The sequence below is a fragment of the Biomphalaria glabrata genome, chromosome 8 (genome assembly GCF_947242115.1).
Source record: "Biomphalaria glabrata chromosome 8, xgBioGlab47.1, whole genome shotgun sequence".
In the NCBI taxonomy this organism is placed as follows: Eukaryota; Metazoa; Mollusca; class Gastropoda; family Planorbidae; genus Biomphalaria; species Biomphalaria glabrata.
In genome coordinates, this window is record NC_074718.1 from 35046517 (window position 1) to 35067803 (window position 21287).

At 36.4% G+C, this 21287-nt stretch overlaps 1 protein-coding gene across 2 annotated transcripts in view; it reads left to right on the forward strand.

The window, feature by feature from the left end:
• Positions 1-20671, forward strand: part of LOC106056792 (uncharacterized) — a 30402-nt gene extending 9731 nt beyond the window's left edge. Inside the window, exons 1-2 of one of the 2 annotated variants that reach the window (XM_013213645.2) lie at positions 596-690; positions 14909-20671. In XM_013213645.2, coding sequence (XP_013069099.2) covers positions 14977-16269 — 1293 coding nt within the window. In that variant the 5' untranslated portion in view covers positions 596-690; positions 14909-14976 and the 3' untranslated portion in view covers positions 16270-20671. Of the gene's footprint in view, positions 1-595; positions 691-14908 lie in introns of those variants that run through there. The other variant, XM_013213644.2, reaches the window with a different exon arrangement.
• The last annotated feature ends 616 nt before the right edge of the window (positions 20672-21287 follow it).

Genomic DNA, 21287 nt, shown 5'->3' on the forward strand with positions numbered 1-21287 from the left:
CAAAAGCGATATTTTGCTAGTTGATAGTACATCTAAAAGGCAGATCTGAATGTTTATCGGCTCGTAAAGTTAATTTGACAGTGAGTTTGTACTTAATAAGGTATGAATAAATGCAAAGATGAATTTATTTAATAACACAAAATCTTAATTTTTACTTATCCTTATCCCTACCCAAACTGGGCCCCGCGCAATCCGTTTCGCATAGGGTCCCGCAATCTGTAGGACCGGCCCTGAGGCCTTCCAATGTAAATTCTTTTTTAGCGACCCCCGAAAGAAGAAAAAAAATTACTTGTGTCGTCTGTCTGTTCGTACGTACGTACTTGGGCACGTTTATATCTCAAATACTAGAAAAGGTTTAGAGATTTCGATTTCATGATATCTTTGCCTTTTTAAAGGTGCAAAGGCTATTTTGTTCATCTTCGGTAAGCGAACCTTTTTGCTTTTTAAATTAAATATGTAAGCCTTTTTTTACATAAAAATACATCATTTCTAATGCTATATTTTTCTAATAGTAAAAAAAAACATTAAGAAAGTTGATAATATTCCTAGTTTGTAATAGTTATGAAACCATCACGAAGGAGAGCTATATAGTCTTTTTTTCAATTTCGACAGTGACTATTTACTGCACATAATTAATGGAGCCCATCGACTGGTAGAAGTTTGTAACCTCTCTTGGCTACGCTCTTGGAAGTAGGTGACTGTAGTTAGCTTAAGATTTTATATCGAAGAGAGTGGTTTTCAACCTCAAAACTATCAGTAGGGGGATTTTAAACTCGAAACCATCTGGAAACCATCAGTGGATTAAAGACTTTCTGATAGGGAGAGAACAAACTGTAATAATAAATGGCTCTAAATCAACACCGATAACAGTAAACTCAGGTGTACCTCAAGGTACAGTCTTGGGTCCACTACTATTTTTAATTTACATAAATGATTTACCAAATTGCATTAGTTCAGGAACAAAAGTCAGATTATTTGCAGACGATTGCATAATATATAGAACAATAAAAACAACACAAGACACAGATATTTTACAAAGAGAATTAGATGAATTACAGAAATGGGAATCAAATTGGAGCATGTCTTTCCACCCAGAAAAATGTCAGTTGTTAAGAGTAACAAAAAAACTAAAACAAATTAATTCCACTTATCTTATTCATGGCAAACCAGTATCACAGACTAAAAACGCAAAATACCTAGGTGTTATAATAAATGAAAAACTATCATGGAATCCACATATTGATGAAACTACAAAAAAATCAAACAAAGCATTAGGATTTATTAAAAGAAATTTCTATAAATCAAATAAGAACATAAAACTAAAATGTTACTTAACCTTGGTTAGGCCAATAATAGAATATGCATCCTCTGTTTGGGACCCCTCAACTTAAGAAAAGATTGAGAAACTGGAACAGACACAAAATAGAGCAGTGAGATTCATAACAAACGAATATTCACATTTGACTAGAGTAACACCTTTAGTAAAATCACTAAATTTAGAAAGCCTTCAGGACAGAAGGCTCAAAAGTAAAGTAGCAATCATACATAAAACACTGAACCATAATCTTCAAATACAAAAACAAAATTTAATAAAATACTCTGAAAGACAAAGATAAAGGCACATTCCTCGTCCCATATGCTAGGACAAATTTGTACAAATACTCCTTCTTCCCTAGTGCTATTAGAGCATGGAATGGGTTGCCTGAGCTAGCCAGGAAAACCAGTGACTTGGCAGAATTTAAGTCATTGGTTAATATGCATGACTAAATGCATGACGCGTAGGACGTAATCATCTTCTTTTTTGAAGTAACGTCTGTATTATATAAGATAAGATAAGAGTTTTAAATTTAAAGCCCTCTGGAGGAGATGGGTTGAAACTCAAAACCCCCGTTGGCTACGTTAATAGAATTTGGTGACTGATGTATGCTTTAGTCTTATATTGAAGAGGGGGTTTTATCGTAAAAAAAAAATTTGGGAGGGGGTTTTAAAATCTAAATAATCCTTAGCCATGCTCTTGGAATTGGCGATTGTGGTCCATTTTATTAATTTTTTTTATAGAAGAGGGGGGTTTAACTGCAAAACTCCCTGGTAGAAGGGTTTTAAACTCAAAAACCCCTTGGCTGCGCTGTGGCAAGTGATGGTTTAATATGAAAATCTCACCTAAAATAAACAAAATCAAAGCAAAAATCAGTCACTGCGGAGGGGAGGGGGATTTCATTTGAAAAAAAAAGGGGGGGGGGTTCAGCTACGCCCATGATATATTATATATATATAAATTTTTACCAACCCTGTATATTTATGACAAACGTCAATTATAGACGATCTTTCAATCAAGCCTGTTAGGCCAGGCTCGCGCTGAATCATAACAAACAGTTCATTGAATACTAACAATGTAATAACAACAATGTCAGTCGGCCAAACAATACAATCACGTAGAAGACATTTGGTCCCAGGAAACGTTTATTTTGTATTAAGGGAGATATGACTTTCAGTGGCGTAGCTAGGAATTTACCAATAGGAATCTGGACCTCTTTTGGGACCCCTGCATTGCGACATTCGACATCATGACATGAGATAATGGCGTAATATTTATTATTAAAAATTTCAAACACTCATTTGGGGTCTTCCTCAAGTGGGGGCCCGATGGATTTTTAAATTCCCACCGCCTCATCATCCACCATTGCTACGCCACTGATGATTTGTCTACTTTGTATGAGGGTAGGTAATATTGCCTATTTTGTATGAAGGAATGTAAGGTTGCCTATTTTGTATGAGGGGAGGTAAGGTTGCCTATTTTGTATGAGGGGAGGTAAGATTTCCTATTTTGTATAAAGGAACGTAAGATTGTCTATTTTGTATAAAGGAATGCAAGATTGCCTATTATGTATGAGGGGAGGTAAGATTGCCTATTTTGTATAACGGAATGTAAGATTGCCTATTTTGTATGAAGGCAGGTAAGATTGCCAATTTTGTATGAAGGAATGTAAGATTGCCTATTTTGTATGAGGGGAGGTAAGATTGTCTATTTTGTATGAGTGGAGGTAAGATCGCCTATTTTGTATGAGGGTAGGTAAGATTGCCTATTTTGTATGAGTGGAGGTAAGAGTGTCTATTTTGTATAAAGGGAGGTAAGATTGTCTATTTTGTATGAGGGGAGGTAAGATTGTCTATTTTGTATGAGGGGAGGTAAGATTGCCTATTTTGTATAAAGGAATATAAGATTGCCTATTTTGTATGAAGGGAGGTAAGAGTGTCTATTTTGTATGAAGGGAGGTATGATTGTCTACTTTGTATGAAGGGAGGTATGATTGTCTACTTTGTATGAAGGGATGTAGGGTTGTTGTTATTAAAAGTTTGTACCTCATAGCTTCTGATATTTGTGCTGAAAAATATTAAAATTAGCCTCTTTACCTGAATTGCTTACCGAACAGATGACCCATGCGAGGACCCTAAGGGGCTGGTTTCAAAACAAAAACTCATTTTTTTTTTTAAATATTGTTTTACAGTGCTTCTTGAATTTAAGGCGCTCAACATTTATCGCTATTCGAAAAGAAATACAAAATGCCCTCGAGTTCTTGTCTGTTACAGGTGATTGTTAATGTGGACATTTTCTTAGAAAACAAGGTTACAAAGACAGTTTGTGTGGAAACACAAACTTAAAATCGGCCCCCTAAGTGGTCCTCCCAGGCAGGCTTCAATATTTTCAGAAAGAACATCCGAATGAAACTATATCAAAGACAAATGAGAGATAAGAATGGAGAAAGAAGGTTGACAGATCTTGTGTAGTGCCCCAACGGTGCAGCAGATCAAAGGATAGGTGCAAGTGAATGCAAAGTTAGATGTGAACTTGGCCTAACTAGTTCCCCTTTCAGACCTTGTGGTCTATAGGGCAGATGATGTAAAGTTCATCTGTTTTTGTGGCCTACGGTTAAAGAGAGTGTCATGTAGCCAGCACAACGACCAACCGCCTTTACTTTTCTCTTTACTAATGTCAGGTACCCATTAGAGCTGGGTAGAATCAGAGCCCAAGGATTCCGAAGTTGAATATCCCAGTCTTCACCAGGATTCGAACCCGGGACCCTCGGTTCTGAAGACAAGTGCTTTACCACTCAGCTACCGCGCCTCTCCAGGCCTAACTGTAGTCTTATAAATAATTTAATTGTTTTGAAAAGGCTCAATCTCTTATTCGAATCCTCAAAAAAGAAAAAAAAAAAAAAATTCCGCAAAAATAAAAATGTTTAAGAAAATAAAGTTTATAAGATTACTATTCGTTTAAGTTAAGTCTAACTTATAATGCATACTAATTAGCTTTTTCTCTTTAAAAAACTGCTTGCATAACTGATTTTAAAAATTAGATTTTTCGCTTTCAGGAAAAAAAAAAGTAGCCGTTGCATCAGAACTTTGAATGGTCTAAAATATTGTAATGTCGGATTTTCAATATCTTTTCTAGTTTACGAGATCGAAACGGGACGGACGTACAGACAGTCAGACGGACAGACGGACAGATATTTCACACAAAACTAATAGCGTCTTTTCCCCTTTCGGGGGCCGCTAAAAAAACATATTAATATGAAATCAAATAAAGTTCATAGAACAGTCATATTACAACTGACAAACATTACACGGAAGAAAAAGTAGCATACATAGATCTGAATCTACACGGTTATGGACCTAAACTTTGCGCACACACAAACGCACACACACACACACACACAAACAAACACATATATAAAAGAAAACAGCGCTATGACGCTCGTCGCAATCAAATCTGTTTCCCGGTTCTTTCTGCGATGAATGGTCACTGAATTTCAACAGTACGCAGTCAATGATCGCCTGCTAATCACGTGGTATCGGGACTAATCTAAGTACTGTACCGTGAGTGGGCCTATTTATCCATGCCCCCTCTAGATCCCCGTGAATAAAAACCCTCGCCAGACATATTGGATCAGGGAGAAGGAATAGAAACGAGCAATAAAAGCGCCGCCGAAGGGCGAAGCATAATTAAAAACTCATATTGATTTTACAAGTGAATTCAAACGTAGAAACTCTGTGATCAGATATGTAAATAGGTATGAACTCCAGGTCGGAAGGTTTGATATGTCAGATTGATCGTAGAGATATGTTTGTAAGTTTCTACAAAGGAAAATGTGTTTTTTTCGGCAAATACAAGAATTTAAAAGATTAAAATGGCCAAAAGTTATTATAGAATGATATTGACAGCACAAAGACTGGCCACCTTGAAATCGATAAGTTTTAATATATTAACCCTTTCTCTCCTAACTGACGATACCAGAGTTGATTTGACCCCATTAAATTAATTATGGTTTTATAAACTTTAATGTGTGTTATATAAAAAGAGCATGCATTCTTCTATAATTAAATTCGTAATATAACATTTTCGGATTACATACAAAAATTTATTGAAGTTTAATTATAACAGGTGTGACATAATGGGGAAACAACAGGGTAGTGAAATATAAATGAATAAAACTAATAATTCACATCTGCATGTCTGTTATCAAAACTGTTACAGTGTTACAGTGCTATGTTAAATTTTGTGTGACAAATAAATCAGCGACTTCACTGCTCACCAAAAAAATAGATATTTTCGCTAGATGTACCTCGAATTCCCTCGCTTTTTAGTATTGTGTGTGTGTGCGTGATGTTGTGTGTGTATGTGGTTTTGTGTATATATTTCGATGGCATATTAAAATGAGCATTTATAGTTGTTTCACTTGCAGTCTATATTTATCCATGTCTATGTTTTTATTTCTTAGTCCTGTTTGCTTTCATCTCATTTTACATTGAGTTTCAAGTCCTTTTTACTTTCAAGGAGATGCTATAGTTACACTCGCAAGCATATAAGAATGTTTGCGAGTCTTGGACGCTGACTGCAGAGCTAGAGACGAGGATCCTAGCAATGGAATTGAGATGCTTCAGAAGGATCCTGGGTATCACATTTAACGACCGCATCACAAACGAAGAGATTAGAGACAGGGTTACTACAGCGATTGGATCCCACAATGACCAAACTATTGTAAAAATAAAAAATAACTAAAACTCTATGGCCATATTACAAGGTCTTCAGGGATTGCAAAGACCTTCCTTCAGAGAACAGTACCAGGAAAAAGAAGAAGAGTCAGACAGAGAAAGCTATGGGAAGACAACATAAAATAATGGACAGGCCTGCCATTGAAAGAGGTTCTATCCAAGGCAAAAGACAGAGTGAGAAGGGGAGAATGACGGTCGACAAATCTCGTGTAGTGCCCCAACGGTCTAACAGACTAAGGGATAGGTTAAGGTGATATTTACACAGAACATCTTTCAGAAGTTGTTAGCTGCTTGGGTGTCCAAAAACAAAACAACAAAGACACAGATCTAGACTAAGTTGACATGTCGACTCTATTCAATGCTGTTGTTTTAAAAGCTGCTAGGTAAACAGATTAACAACAAGAATAACATATCTGGAGAGCTCTGCAGGGGAGACAAGCCATTGTTGTCTATTGTTACAAGCTCAGGTTAGGTCATTATGTCTGTGTTTACGCGCTGAAATCTGGATTGCTTCCCTGTTTGATATAGTCGGACCTTTCTTAATGGAGTCACTTTTGTCTTCCTTCCTTCTACCATGGGCTTAAATTGTAGCACGATGTTTTGTGGACTAGTGCCTACACTAGGTTTATTTTTTCAATTTCATGTTGATCTATGTTAATCTTAGAATGATTAAATTTTATCCTTTTACAGCTAAATTTAAATGTTAATTTACATAATTGCTTGTCCCATTGGAATGGTCGTAAGTTTCTTCCTGTTTTTTATTTCGTTCTCAGTGTGAATTTAGAAGGTTTAGATTGCCAGATCTGAGCTTGCACAGTGGTTTTCAGATCAGGCAGCCCTCCTGACAGTTTGTCTCTTAAAGAAGTGTTCTGGTGGCATTACCTAATACTTTTTTCTCGAGATCAGAGGCTCTCAAACAACCAGTCAATGGACATTACTACCAATGTTTTCAATAAATTAAGATATTTTAAGTAAGTTTCAACAGAGTAAAGCCCTTTTCTTTTCGAGTGGCGTTAGAAAAAAAATTGTAACTCAAAACGTTGTTATTCTTCTTGTGTCACAATGGTTCAAATTCTTTAGATTGCCTAACATCCTTAATCAGCGTCAAGACTGCCTACTAACAAACAGCTACTTTCTTATATTTACCTCGAATTTCTCTCGAAAAAATAGTATTGGCTAGTTCTATATCCTTCTTATAACAAGTAATGTCATCTGAGAAGCTGTTTTTATCCACTAGGATGTATAGTGCGCTATGGACGCCAAGAGAATGTATTTCTCAACTCTGATTGTCAATAAAAACAAAAAAAAACCTCTATATCTGCCCGTCCAACCCTTTTCATTCAACCTTTTTGACTTGCAGTCTCTCTTACTCAGAATAAAAAATGTTGTAGACGCCAGCAGAAAGAACTTGGAAGCTCGGAAAGCAGGAAAAAGGATGGCTCAGTGGCTCCGTCATGGATCCCATTTGAAGAACTTTCAGCGCTTCCCTTGTCCCTCTTGCAGGATGGAGAAGGAACCTGTTTCCCTTGACCCTCTTGCAGGATGGAGAAGGAACCTGTTTCCCTTGACCCTCTTGCAGGATGGAGAAGGAACATGTTTCCCTTGACCCTCTTGCAGGATGGAGAAGGAACCTGTTTCCATTGACCCTCTTGCAGGATGGAGAAGGAACCTGTTTCCATTGACCCTCTTGCAGGATGGAGAAGGAACCTGTTTCCATTGACCCTCTTGCAGGATGGAGAAGGAACATGCTATCCACTACATCTCTAGGTTGAACCTTTCTAAACTTTTGAACTATTTCTGAAAAAATCAAAAGACCAAACGGACCAACTTTAATTACGTAGACTCTAAACATACAGTATATATATATATATGTAAAATAGAACAGAAAAATTGTGTTTAAATTCTGTCTTTAATTTTTGATTTACTTTTTTAAATTCTTTAAACCTTCTCTTACCACACTGCACTGTTGGAACCTACATCGTAGATCTAGTACATTAGCTGGATCCTGCTACAGAAATTATCAACATCGCTATCAAATTCTTAATAGGCGAATCAATGTATATATGTTTATAATGGTGAAATTTTTGTTCTTTGGTCTTATATAATTTCAGTTTTAATTCAACGCATTAAGAAGCTTACCTGTTATATTATACATCCCAGTGAATCTACACCCCAATGAGAGGGCCCTGGCCTGCTGTAGCATATCTCTCCATTCTGATCTATCCTGGGCCTTACGTCTCCAAGCCCGGACTCTTAGCTGTTGTAGATCCGTCTCTACGTCATCAAGTCACTGTACTCGTGGTCAGCTTTTGTGGCGTCTGCCTATTATATTAACCATATGAAATTTCGTTTGATCTTCGATGTGAATATTTTACAATTAATCCATACTGCTCAATTCTAACTCAAAACTACAATAACATTCAATAACTGTAAAAGATAAAGCCTCTTGAAAAAAACTATTATTACTATTGTACACTGCATTGCATAGTTTCTCAAGAAGCTTTATTTGACTCTGACAAGAGAAAGAATGCGCGAAAATAAAAATATTAACCGGAAGTTGTGGACAGCCAGACATCCTTGGTTCTGTTTTGTGTATGTATCGATTGGATTCTGCTGACTGATCTTGCTATTCAAAAGATTCGGTGTTTACCTGCCCGGGAGTTTCATTTCAGCCGTACAAAAAACGTGTCCTTCTGACAATTCCGAAACAATTCGAGAGCGTCTCAAAACAATGGGGGGCTGCTGGTATGTGGTTCCGCTGTCGCCATGGAGACAGACGATTGGCGCGTTGTCTGAGTTACTGTCCATGCTGGTCGTGTTGTTGTGGAGTCAATGTTAGCTGTGCATTGATGCGTGATGCTTGTTTCGTTGTCTTTGTAATGTAAGTTACTTTTTTTTTTAAACTGTGCCACCATTACAGTCAAACCATTAGCTGAGAACATGTTTTTATCTTCAACTATATTGTAGATTCTTCTTTTAAATTAACTAAATTGCTATGTCCAATTTCAGTATTAAAAAAAATAATTAAAAAAACAACGCTTATTTGTATAAATTATTTTTAATTAATCATGTAATTTATTTCTACGATATCTAGAATAACAATTATCATACTTTTAGTATGCTCTATGCCAGGGGTTCTCAGCCTGTGGGTCGCGACCCCCTTGGGGGTCGAATGACAATTAGCCAGGGGTCGGCTAAGACCATCGAAAATATGGATTGTTTTTGTCTATTCTTCTTTTGCAGTATGTGTGTGTGGGGAGGGGGGTCGCGGCAGAGTGGGGGATTGTAAAAAGGGGTCGCCGGCTTAAAAGGTTGAGAACCGCTGCTCTATGCGCTATGGTCCAATCGCTTGTGTGGACCAGTTGAGCGGAGGGGGGTGGGGATGACGGGGTATCTGGGAAAAGTTTTCCATGCTTGCTTTTCAGAAGCAATTTTTTTTTTTTTTAAGTTGCCCGACTTGAATTCGTACTTGAGGGTTCAAGCCTCCTTATCAGACACACGCTCGCCTCTAAGCTAAGCGAGTGGTTATGAAAAAAGGTTTTTAGTTTCAAATTTTCAGGAGACGATCTAATTCTCTACACAATGGTCGTCTCCCCTTAGTTAGTACAATCTCAATATAAATCAGACCGACCGGGCGAGTTAATGTAAGCTTTGTGCTAATATTAAAGTATAATCTCATGTCTACAGATTGTTTTTATTATTTTATTTTTTTTTGTATCGTAATAAATTAGTAAAATAAATAATTTTGTAATAAAGAACTCAGAATAATTCTGCTTGTCGACCAAGACTTCTGACTACCGACTGGAGCCATAATCATAAATCGATTAGGTTGATCTACTGGTCATCGTTGGCGCCTAATATTCTTAGTCTTAAAGAAATGCTTCATTTGTTACAAGTAAACGATATTATGATCCTATAAAAGGACAAGGACAGCAGACCGCTTACTTATAAATGTGAATACTATTGAAAGGTTGCTATACAGAGTTAGTTTGTGCCCTATTGAAATTTCACCTAATCACACAAGGAACATAAACTGAGCCAGGTCCATATTTTGACAATTCAGTGATATATTTTGATTTTGAGAAAGAGGTCAGTAAGGTTAACTTCTTTAATCTCCCATGCATGGACTTAAAGACCCCCTAATATAAACTTTTAGCATAAAAATGTCACCCCACTTAATGAATTTGTTTGGCACACTTAAGATTGGAACCCATAAGATTTGCCACATTTATTAAGAGGACTAAGAGGAGACCACCATGGCTTGCAAGATAGACAGATGGAGAACCTAATTTTGAGGGACATACATTTGGGTCCCAAAGGAATTTTGATGCCGAAGGCATGCGCAGACAGTTAAAAGAGAATAGACACTCTACGACTTTTGGTCAGAGTTTTCAAATCCTATGGTAGGTCATATCTGGGTCATATCTGGGTCTGTGAATCGTGAGGAAATACTACAGCTTTCCTGAATTTTCTGACTCGAAGACAAGCCTTTGAAATTAATTATTTTGTTTTTTTTTTAAATAATCAAATATGTATTGTCTTCCATAATTGTGATTTTAATAATCAAAACTTGATTTGATATGACGCAATTATTATTGTTATTCCTATCAAGTATAGCATCGATATATTTTCATTTTAAAAAATTACAATATAAAATCGATAAAAATCAATATTCCACTGCATCTCTCGGCTGGCAAACGAAATTATTTAAAACTCATTAAGGTTTCGCTAATGGAAATTTTAAATAAGATAAAAGGTTCAATTAAAAACATATTTGTATTTAATCTTATTTTTTTGAATATGTTCGCCCCTCTATGTTCGTGATATCCTAACTACGACCCGTGGGTCATATCCGGCGCTTGACCACCTGTTATAAGGTTTCACGAAGCGCAATCCCGTCTCTGCATACTGAGGCCGCAGAGGTGCAGTTCTTTGAACTCAGCGATTTTCTACATTGATACGGTCCGTGATTCATGTTTCGGAATGTTCCCAAGGCGAACAAAAATTGAGCACCACTGTCATATGCTATAATGTTATATGTTTTAATGTTATATATTAAAATGTTATGTTATTTTTTGAAAAATGGCTTCGATACATAGTGTTTAAATAAACAATCATCAAAAGTGTTCCGGACTGTTGCTTAATATATTTCATCAAATAGTTCGTCCATTGTGGTAATAAGATGACCACTTTTGTTATCCAGGGAGCTGAAGGTTTTGCACTGCTCTTCTGTGCCTCCTGGTCTGGCTGGTAAGATATGTGTGATTCCGAAATGTTCGGCTGCCCTTTGGGCACGTTTTTCAAGCTGGAGCTTGTGTCACAGTAACGTAGCTAGGGTGGGGGGAAGGGGGTCCAATTTTAAACTCCCCCCCGGGGGCCCCCACTTGAGGGGTCCCCCAAATGAGTGTCCTAAATTAGTTTCTACATTAAATATTATGCCATTTTCTCATGTCATGATTTCGAATGTCAAAATGCAGGGGCCCTTAAAGAGGTCAAGCCATCGGGTCCCCCAAATAGCTAGTTACGCCACTGTTGTGTCAGCTGCCTTTTTTATATGTGGTGCTCTTTTTTAGCGGCCCCCGAAAGGGGAAAAGACGTTATTAGATTTGTGTGGCCTGTCTGTCCATCCGTCCGTCCGTCCCGTTTAGATCTTAGAAACTAGAAGAGAAAATGAAAATCGGACATTATGATATTTTAGATCATTCAAAGTTCTGATGCAACGGCTACTTTTTTTAATTTCTGAAAGCGAACAATCTAATTTTTAAAATCATTTATGCAAGCAGTTTTTTTCATAAAAATACACCATTTTTACAAATATTCGCTACTAATAGTAACAGGTATTAGAGGCTTTTTTAGTAATGGAAATCAATATCCACCATTTTTTAAACACATTTATTTTTTTTTTATTTTAAAATATTATTTATTACAATTTTCCTACACAGTTATGTAAGTTCTGTAGTACTAAATACTATATTTTTTTAAAAATGTTACAGTTTTATTTTTAAAGAGAAAAAATCTATTTACTAAGCAAATAAGTAGGGCATAATTTAAAACAACAGTTAATAAGTAGCTTTTTTTTTATTATATCGCGTGAACTGCAGCATGTCCACAGCTTCATGGAACACAAAACTAAAGGAATTTATTTATTTTTTTACGGAAATTTTTTCCTGCCTGAATGGACCAATTCGGAGGCCGATTTTGAGTTTGTGTTTCCACACAAACTGTCTTTGTAACCTTGTTTTTTCTTTATGCCTGTGCCTACGATGCTCTTGTCCACTGCAATTTTCGCACCTTTTTTTAACATCGCGGCGCCATGATGCTGTAGAATGTGCTTCCGTCTCCCAGGTGACAGGTTCAATGTTGAAGTCTTTGGCGATGTTTCAGAAATGTTTTCTTTGTCCACCTTGTGCTCGCTTCCCTTCCGTCCCCTGGCCGTAAGGAAGTCTTTCAAGGATGCGGGAGGTGTCCATTCTGTAGATGTGGCCTGCCCATCGCTAGTGAGACTACATCAGGATTGCGCGGATACTTTGCAGGCCCGCTCTTTAGAGGACTTCTGTGTCGGGTAATTTTTAATAAGCCTTAATATAGCAGTGTGATTGTGTATTTAAATGGTTTAAAGCTCACAATGACTAATAGGGTATACACTTTTGTTCCGAGTCAGTTCCTCACTAAATATCCGTCTGGATTCCATTACAATGGTATTTAAAGTCAGGTAAGAAACCATAGACCAGTCAGCTGGTGATCACGTGACATTGTTGGCTCTTTCCTCAATATTCTAATAGTGTTTTTCTTTTTTTGCTTCCTTTAAAGTTCTTATAAGTCTATGATCAGCGCAGCCATGATTAAAATCACTTCTGATATCCAATATCGCCTTATATCAGGGGGTCTCTCTCTCTCTCTCTCTCTCTCTCTCTCCTTCCCATGAGCAACTGTACGTGATCTAGCGCTGGAAAGCCTAAGGGACTAGCCTGGAAGTGATATATATGATATAAGACTCCAGAAAGCCTCTCTGACCTTGTGTTGCGGGGGGGGGGTGATCGAGACGTGATCGTGATCAATGTTTGCATTAGGAGTTATTCCCCTTGGGATCAAGGTAATCTCCTCGGACGTGTATTTCGTAGTTGGCAAGGGAGGGGAAAAAGGGGGAGGGGTAGGAGGGGGGAAGAGGAGGTAGAAGAAATTTCCGAAGTTTAATTTATTACTGTCGAGCTTTTTTTTTCCCCTGGAGCTATGAAAGCAGTTGAGAGGTAAGAAACTAGAACGCTGAAAATCATACAACCAAATAAAACGTTGGTTGAGCAACTGAGGCTTATGTGTATAGCTTGGGCCTCTTGGTACTTACTTCATACACGAATATATTAAACATATGGATAACCAGAGTCTCAGGTCGAACTACTGGCTCTTTCATTGATAAGCCGTTTATTAGACTGGAGCTCAGTAAGAGACAAATATGGTCTGTGTTCCAATCTCCAAACACAGTATATTCAGAGCTATGTGACTTAAAATATAACGTAATCATGTGGTTTGTTTATGATGGCAGTCCTGCATTAAGTATTAATATTGATTGATTAATTATCTTAATAATTAGAAAATGTAATAATATAATTCTGTATAATATATATGTCACGGATGAATGTGTGTATGTATGTATAATCTATTTTTACAATCTGAGCGAATGACCGGAAGTTTTTTTTGTTGTCAGACAGAGACCAGCGTGTGTGATATGCAGTAAGGCTGATTAAAGTTTATGTGTTTGATCTAGTGGTTTAATTGTTTTATTTCGTTAACTAGAACTGAACCAGGGACACCTAGACGTATCCAGACCTAAGGTAGATTCTATCGAGTTATTATTATAAATATAATAGGAAAGCTGTGACAATATATATATATATGAATCTTTTATACAATGTTGCAGTTTACATTTATATTTTGTAAAGTAAGACTTGACTAATATAAATCTCACATTGCCACTCATTGTGTATTTTACAAAAAAAAGTTTAATTTTGTGTTTCAATCAACGGGATTAGAGCCCGCATTAAAATGATACAACTACATTAAAATAAGACTAGTTATAAGAGTCTTTGGCACAAAAAGGCAAGGACCAAAGTATGTGATCTGATTATGATTTAACCTCCAATCGAGGTTTTATTTTTAAAAAGCGAGGGTAAAAGAATATAAAAGAAATATGAGACCCTGTGTGTACGAAGGGGTAAGAAAGGAGATAGTGTCAGGACATCTTACGACGTGCTTAGATGATACATGGAGATAGTGTCAGGACATCTTGTGACATGCTTAGATGATACATGGAGATAGTGTCAGGACATCTTGTGACAGATGATACATGGAGATAGTGTCAGGACATCTTGTGACATGCTTAGATGATACATAGAACGAAATACACACATGTTTGTGTGATTATGAAGATTTATTTTATTACATTAATAAATTGTCTTAGCATCTTAAAGATTTGTATAAAAGGTAATCAAAGCCAAAGATTCAATGGACCACATCTTCAGTGACAGTTTTAATAACTTGTTTTAAAAATAACATGTTCAATTAGATTTCCCATGTTAAATAAATAAATAATTACAAAAATATTTGTAATCTGCCCTAGTATAGACTATTTGAAATAAGCATTAGGAAGACACTCCAAATTCACAATTAATAATTAATAATTCTAATATTGTTGTACAATAGTGTTACAATGGTTGATTTCGATTCGGGACACCAAAACTTAACAAAAGTACTCGATCTATGTACATGTATCAGGGATGCGAGTTTGTTGCTTTGGCAATTGACTTTGTAATCTACATCTTTAAAGTTGTGATCTGTATTAAAGTGATTTTTTTTTTTGCAGGTACGTCGAAGGGCTATTGATAGCATGCTATGTATACCCAGAGTTCAAACTTATAACAAGTAGTCAACATGCCTAATTCTCGCCAGCCAGTTCTAACAGGTCATGACTCTAAGTCGACCTTCAAAAGCAAGGTCTTTGGTGACATCAGTAAAGGGAGATCATTCAAAATAGAAGACATGTCACCAGAAGCGAAGAAAGCTATGCTGCTCACAAAGATGGACAGCAAAGAGGGTGCCTCTGCCACACATGGATCCTTGGCGCACAATATCAAATCCACAAAGAACAGCAACCCTAAGCAAACACTTCCAGTAACTGGGGACACTCGAATATCGGGGAAAGCATCAATGAAAATGTCTCCATTGAACATAAACACTGCGGACACGTCGCGTTTCCGAAAACAGACAAATTCATCTTTCGATTCTGGGATTAATGTCACAGCGCCTTCAAGAAGCACTTTGTCCTACACCGCAAAGACTTTCTCTTTAAGCGACAACAACGACGTCTGTGATTCAGGCGAAAACAACAAAAATAACAATCTGGAAGGTCCTACGCTGCTCGCTGCCGCCCAGAGCGAAAAGGACTTGTACAAACTGGATGCCGAAACGTCCAGAAAGGTGACAGATCAAAATGATGGTGATGCTCTGGAGAGCGCTAGGCAAGATGCTGAAGTAAACAACGAAGAAGCACAAGTCAGCTCTGATAAAACATTTCCGAAAAGTTTTGTGTTGGCTCTAGACAAAGCCTTGGAAGAGCAGTGCATCAGTCGACTTCGAGGGGACATCACGGACACGGTGGGTCTTTGCGAAACGGGGAAAGTGCGCGCCCTTAATGGAGGCCGTCTCGCCAACGCCCAGGAAGTGGTGGTGAACGTCTGCCACGACGACGACAAGGAAATCGTCTTCCACGACGACGACGACGAAACTTTGGACACCGCCAAGACCATCTCGCACATCCGAGTCAACATCTGGATGGAGTACAACAAAGATTTTGAGCCCGAGCATGACACGGTCAGCGAGGTGGACTATCCAACAGTCTACAGCGAGGCTGACAAGACAAAAGACGATAAGGAAAGTCCAAATGTTCTAAAAGCCGCCCCAAAATCACCCCGAGAAAAAACTCTAAAACCAACGACGAACAAAAACCTTTTGAAGCAGATCAGGACAGAAGGCCGAGCCATTGGTAAAGACAGCAACAACAACAACAGTCGTAGCGTGGGAAGCTCCCGATCCATATCTGGTACAAACTTTAGTTCCCGCGCTGCCTCGTCGAAGAATGGATCGGTTCTGACAGAAGATTCCAAGAAAAGCAACTCATGGTCCAGGAAATCTGAACAAAGTTTGCGCAAAATTTCACAGAAGTGAATAAGAACTTTGAGGATAAAGTGAATGTGCTTCATTTCACTGCATTTAAAGTCACAGATGAACTAACATTTAAGGCTTTATCTGCTATCATTTTATAGTTTATAATGCAAAAGCATCTGGTAATTTTGTAATATATATGTTGTTGTTGTTGTTGTTTAGAATTATACAGTAGACATAAAATGAGCTTTACTTTTTATAATTGTATACATAAAAAACTCCACATTATTGCTGTAACATTGCTTTTTTTTTTCTTTTGGCGTGATATATGCAATTAGTCTAATGATCTATCTTAATGTCTTCATTTTCTTGCAGTGTAATAAGTTCAAAGCTCGTCTCTTGAAAGTGTAAATTCTAGTCATACCAGTCATGAGCTTTGCTCAAGGCCCAGATGCCGGAATCAGAAAATATGTGTATTTAAGCCTCTTCTTGGAGATTTTGTAACATCGAATCAGCATAATGAGCAGTATTTCGTATGAGCTTAGAATCTTATTCAAAATAATGCTGACCAGCATACCCTCACTATATTATCTAAAATGAATACGACTCTTAACGGATGTCAAGTGGACAGATTTAAATGTAAAGTAAGGTGGGTAAGGTCCTGACTACATATTCGGGCTATCCAGAACTCGAAAGATAGATTACGTTACTTAAAGTTATAATATTGAGTTATCCATATTTTATTCAAGTAGGCCTCACAATCAGATGCTTTTTTTCAGACAGGTACCATCAAAAAAACAGAATTCTATTTAGTTTTCTTTCAAAATACCACAAGCCTCGTTTTGAAATCAGGCAGCAGAAAGTTTTGCATCAAACATAATTTTTAGGTCAGGTCTATAAGTCATGATTTAATAAAAACATTGCCAGTTAGTAGAATACTTCGGTCTTTCATTTCACCGGTGCTCTTGTTAACCATTATACCATTATATATTTACAAAATAACATGTTCACTATTTGTTCACCGTGTATAACACAGCTTTATGAAAACATTTACTGTTATTTGTGTGTATTCGTTTTGCCCATTGCCCCCCCCCCGCCCACACAGACACATACATGAAATGTAAATTTGTAAAATGTCTGTGACTTGGCCCAGTGATTTTAAATCTTAAAATTCTTTCAATAAAGTTCATGTTATTAAATCTCTCTCACACAATGTCATTTTAGCAGGAGATCATTACTGTTAGCAAGTGTTAGTGAATCAATACCAGACCTATAGAGTAACACTAACGATTCCGAATATGTAAAATGAGACTTGATTAGTTGTAAAGAAATAATTGAATAGCGCCCTTAATACTCGCACGCAAAAGTCTACGTTCCATTCCACTTCAATATTTACTGATCCAATAATGAACAAGTCTGAAGGGAACACTGTTCTCTCAAGGAACGGGGAACCTAAACTGTCTTAGTCTTCAGAGACCACGCCCGGCACTGAAGAGTTCCCCAGGTTGTGTTTGGCAAGTTGGTGTTTATGTATGACCCATTGAATTAATCCTAATCATCGCCTATATCGATCTAGATACTTATGTTACCAACGTGTCTTTAAAGACTTGTAAGAGTGCGCTTGTTTAGCTGAGTAGAGTAAAGTCTACAAACATAGCTAGATCACGCGGAGAGGCCAAAGTGCTTTGTTGTACTTTAAAAGACTAGATCTGTGGGAAAAACGAAACTATTTGACCAAGTGGTGACGAGAGAAGAGATAAGAGCCTATTCAATATAAATGGTTTTAGAAATAAAAGGAAATATATTCCAAAACATTCAAAATAATTTTTTTTAATGGCAATACCTCCTTTATTCAACTTATTGAGCGATTGTTTTTCTTTTAAAAATTAATGAGTGTTAGATTTAAAAATCCTTTTTTTACCCCGCCCCCTTCCCCTTCATACCATTGGGGCACCACCCATAATCTGTTGACCATTTTTCTCCATTCCTCTTTTGCCAGGTTTATAGTCACTTTCACTGATAGACATGTCCATTTATTGACGCTGTCCACCAGCATCGACACTCTCTATTAAAGAAAAAAAAATATGCATAAGTCAATCTTGTTTATTAATGATATAAAGCGAGAACATTTTCAATGGGTGTGTTAGTGAGTGATCATGGGAAGTTAAATTACTGTTTCTAACTGTACTTTGTAAATAACTGAGAATTTTATTTGAAGTCGTAAAAGACATCTCTCTAGTCTTAGCTTTATTTATATTTCAATAACAAGTGAATCTAGTTAGTACATTCATGACTGACTGCATGTCGATCTTGTCCATCAAATGAACATAATTGTCGCTGTTTACAAACACTTTCATATTATTTATATTATTGTAATATATAAGTATTCATCTATACTAGCCAGAGTCCTGGGATCACTCATTTATTTATCACAAAGTTTCATAATTGGAGGCGACGAAAAACTTGAAATGTTACTGCTTACCATGTTCTTGAAACAACTGAGCACTTTGTAACAATCTCGAAACGACCAGCAGTCTCTTATAGTTTCATCGTATGTTTCGGTATTGCCAGCAGTGCAGCCAGAATAAAATAGAAAAAAAAATCAAACTTTAAAAAATTATCGGTGATTTTCTATTTTTAAGTAAAATAAAAATAAATTTTAAGCATTAACCAAAGAATCAACATATTATATATATATATATATAGTTGTGATTGTGCATTTGTTTCAATTATTTTTTTCAAATTATAAAAAATATTTTTTTTTTAAACTTGAATTTGTATTATCTTTCAAAACTTTCATCTTTCATCATCATCATCATCAAACTCCATTTGAGTAAGGGCTTGAGAGGTTCAAATCCTCTCTTGCAAAAGTACTGGACAGAAACCCTGCTGTCTTACGTAGTGTCACCAAATAGGTCGAGAATTTTTGGTTTCCCAGACCTGTCAAGACGGAGATCGGCAAGTCTGGGGCAGTCAAACAGAATATGAGACACGGTTTCCTCTTCTTCCCCGCAGCGGGGGCACCGTGAATCAATAGATATCCCAATTTTATCTATGCTATTCATGCTATACACTTAAAAAAGAATGTATATAGATATGTTATTATTTTTGTAAGCGTGTTTGTTACGAAGTAATACTGTTTATCTAATTCTTGTAAGCGTGTTTATTACTTTTAATACGGTTTATCTTTTCACGTTCCTTTATGTTTTAAAGTTTGAGCATCGTTATTGCTGTATGTATTGCTGTATGTATTGCTGTATGTATTGCTGTATGTATTGCTGTATGTATATGAGGTTTTGAAAATATGTCGATTTTCAAACATCTACGATATTCAATGTTTAAGCTATTAAATTTAAACAAAGGTGTAATTAGGCCCAAAATGGGCAGAAAAATTAGTATAGGGCCTCCAGCAAGTCACAGGATTAACAAGGTGCTGGAAGGACTTGGTGTCACTATATTTTTTTGGCTGGGACGATTGCTCAGACGCCATTTGACGTCATGGGCACGCGGAGAAAGCATTTTAAGAACTTAATTAAGATAAATTGTCTTTATTTAGCATGGTCCACTTTATCTGTGACTACTATGTGACAGTTATGTTTTTATTTAGCAATGTCCACTTTATTTTTGACTACAATGTGACAGTTATGTTTTTATTTAGCAATATCCACTTTATCTGTGACTACTATGTGACAGTTATGTTTTTATTTAGCAATGTTCACTTTATCTTTGACTACTATGTGACAGTTATGTTTTTATTTAGCAATGTCCACTTTATCTTTGACTACTATGTGACAGTTATGTTTTTATTTAGCGTTGTCCACTTTATCTGTGACTACTATGTGACAGTTATGTTTTTATTTAGCGTTGTTCACTTTATCTTTGACTACTATGTGACAGTTATGTTTTTATTTAAAAATGTCCACTTTATCTGTGACTACTATGTGACAGTTATGTCTTTATTTAGCAAGGTCCACTTTATCTGTGACTACTATGTGACAGTTATGTTTTTATTTAGCGATGTCTACTTTATCTTTGACTACTATGTGACAGTTATGTTTTTATTTAAAAATGTCCACTTTATCTGTGACTACTATGTGACAGTTATGTTTTTATTTAGCAATGTCCACTTTATCTGTGACTACTATGTGACAGTTATGTTTTTATTTAGCAATGTCCACTTTATCTGTGACTACTATGTGACAGTTATGTTTTTATTTAGCAATGTCCACTTTATCTTTGACTACTATGTGACAATTATGTTTTTATTTAGCAATGTCCACTTTATCTGTGACTACTATGTGACAATTATGTTTTTATTTAGCAATGTCCACTTTATCTGTGACTACTATGTGACATGCTTTATACATTTTTAGCTTTAATTTGTTTACAAACCAAACTGACGATGTGTTATAACATTATCTTATATAGAAACATGTTTGACAATAAATATACATTGAAACACATAGTTTCCCTTTCATCTCCATTTAATGAGAATGTTTTATTTTCTATTTAAAAATGTAAACTACTAACAATAAAAAATTATTTTTTTTAGAAAATTCCATTCCTCCTTTATAAATATGGACTCACTAAATGATTTTCATTCTATTTATTTCTTGTGTCGTTAAAGATTCCTAGATAACACGGAGAGCTCAAATTGTTCAAGTACGTCTATTTATAGATTCAACTATTTACTAACAAAGAAACATTTGAGTCGAAAGCGGGAATTTCCAATGAGCCAAGTTCAAGACGTACGCCAAATTTAATTTTATTATATTTTGAAAAATTATAACGTTCAAACCAGAGTTTTCACCGCGTGGCCAATAGGCTGGTAACTTTACCTTTTCTCCCAAAGGTTTACATAAAGTGTTTTAGGAAGACAGTTGAACCCGTTTTTGAAAATCCTTCCGGTTCCAGCCAAGCAACATCATCAACCACTTAGACAAACATAATGTCCTTACTCCATACCAATGTGGCTTTAGGAAATATAGATCATGTGAAACACAACTAATAGGACTAATGGATGATTTTTCAAAAGGTTTAGCTGATAGTGATCAAAAAGATGCTCTCTTACTAGATGTTTC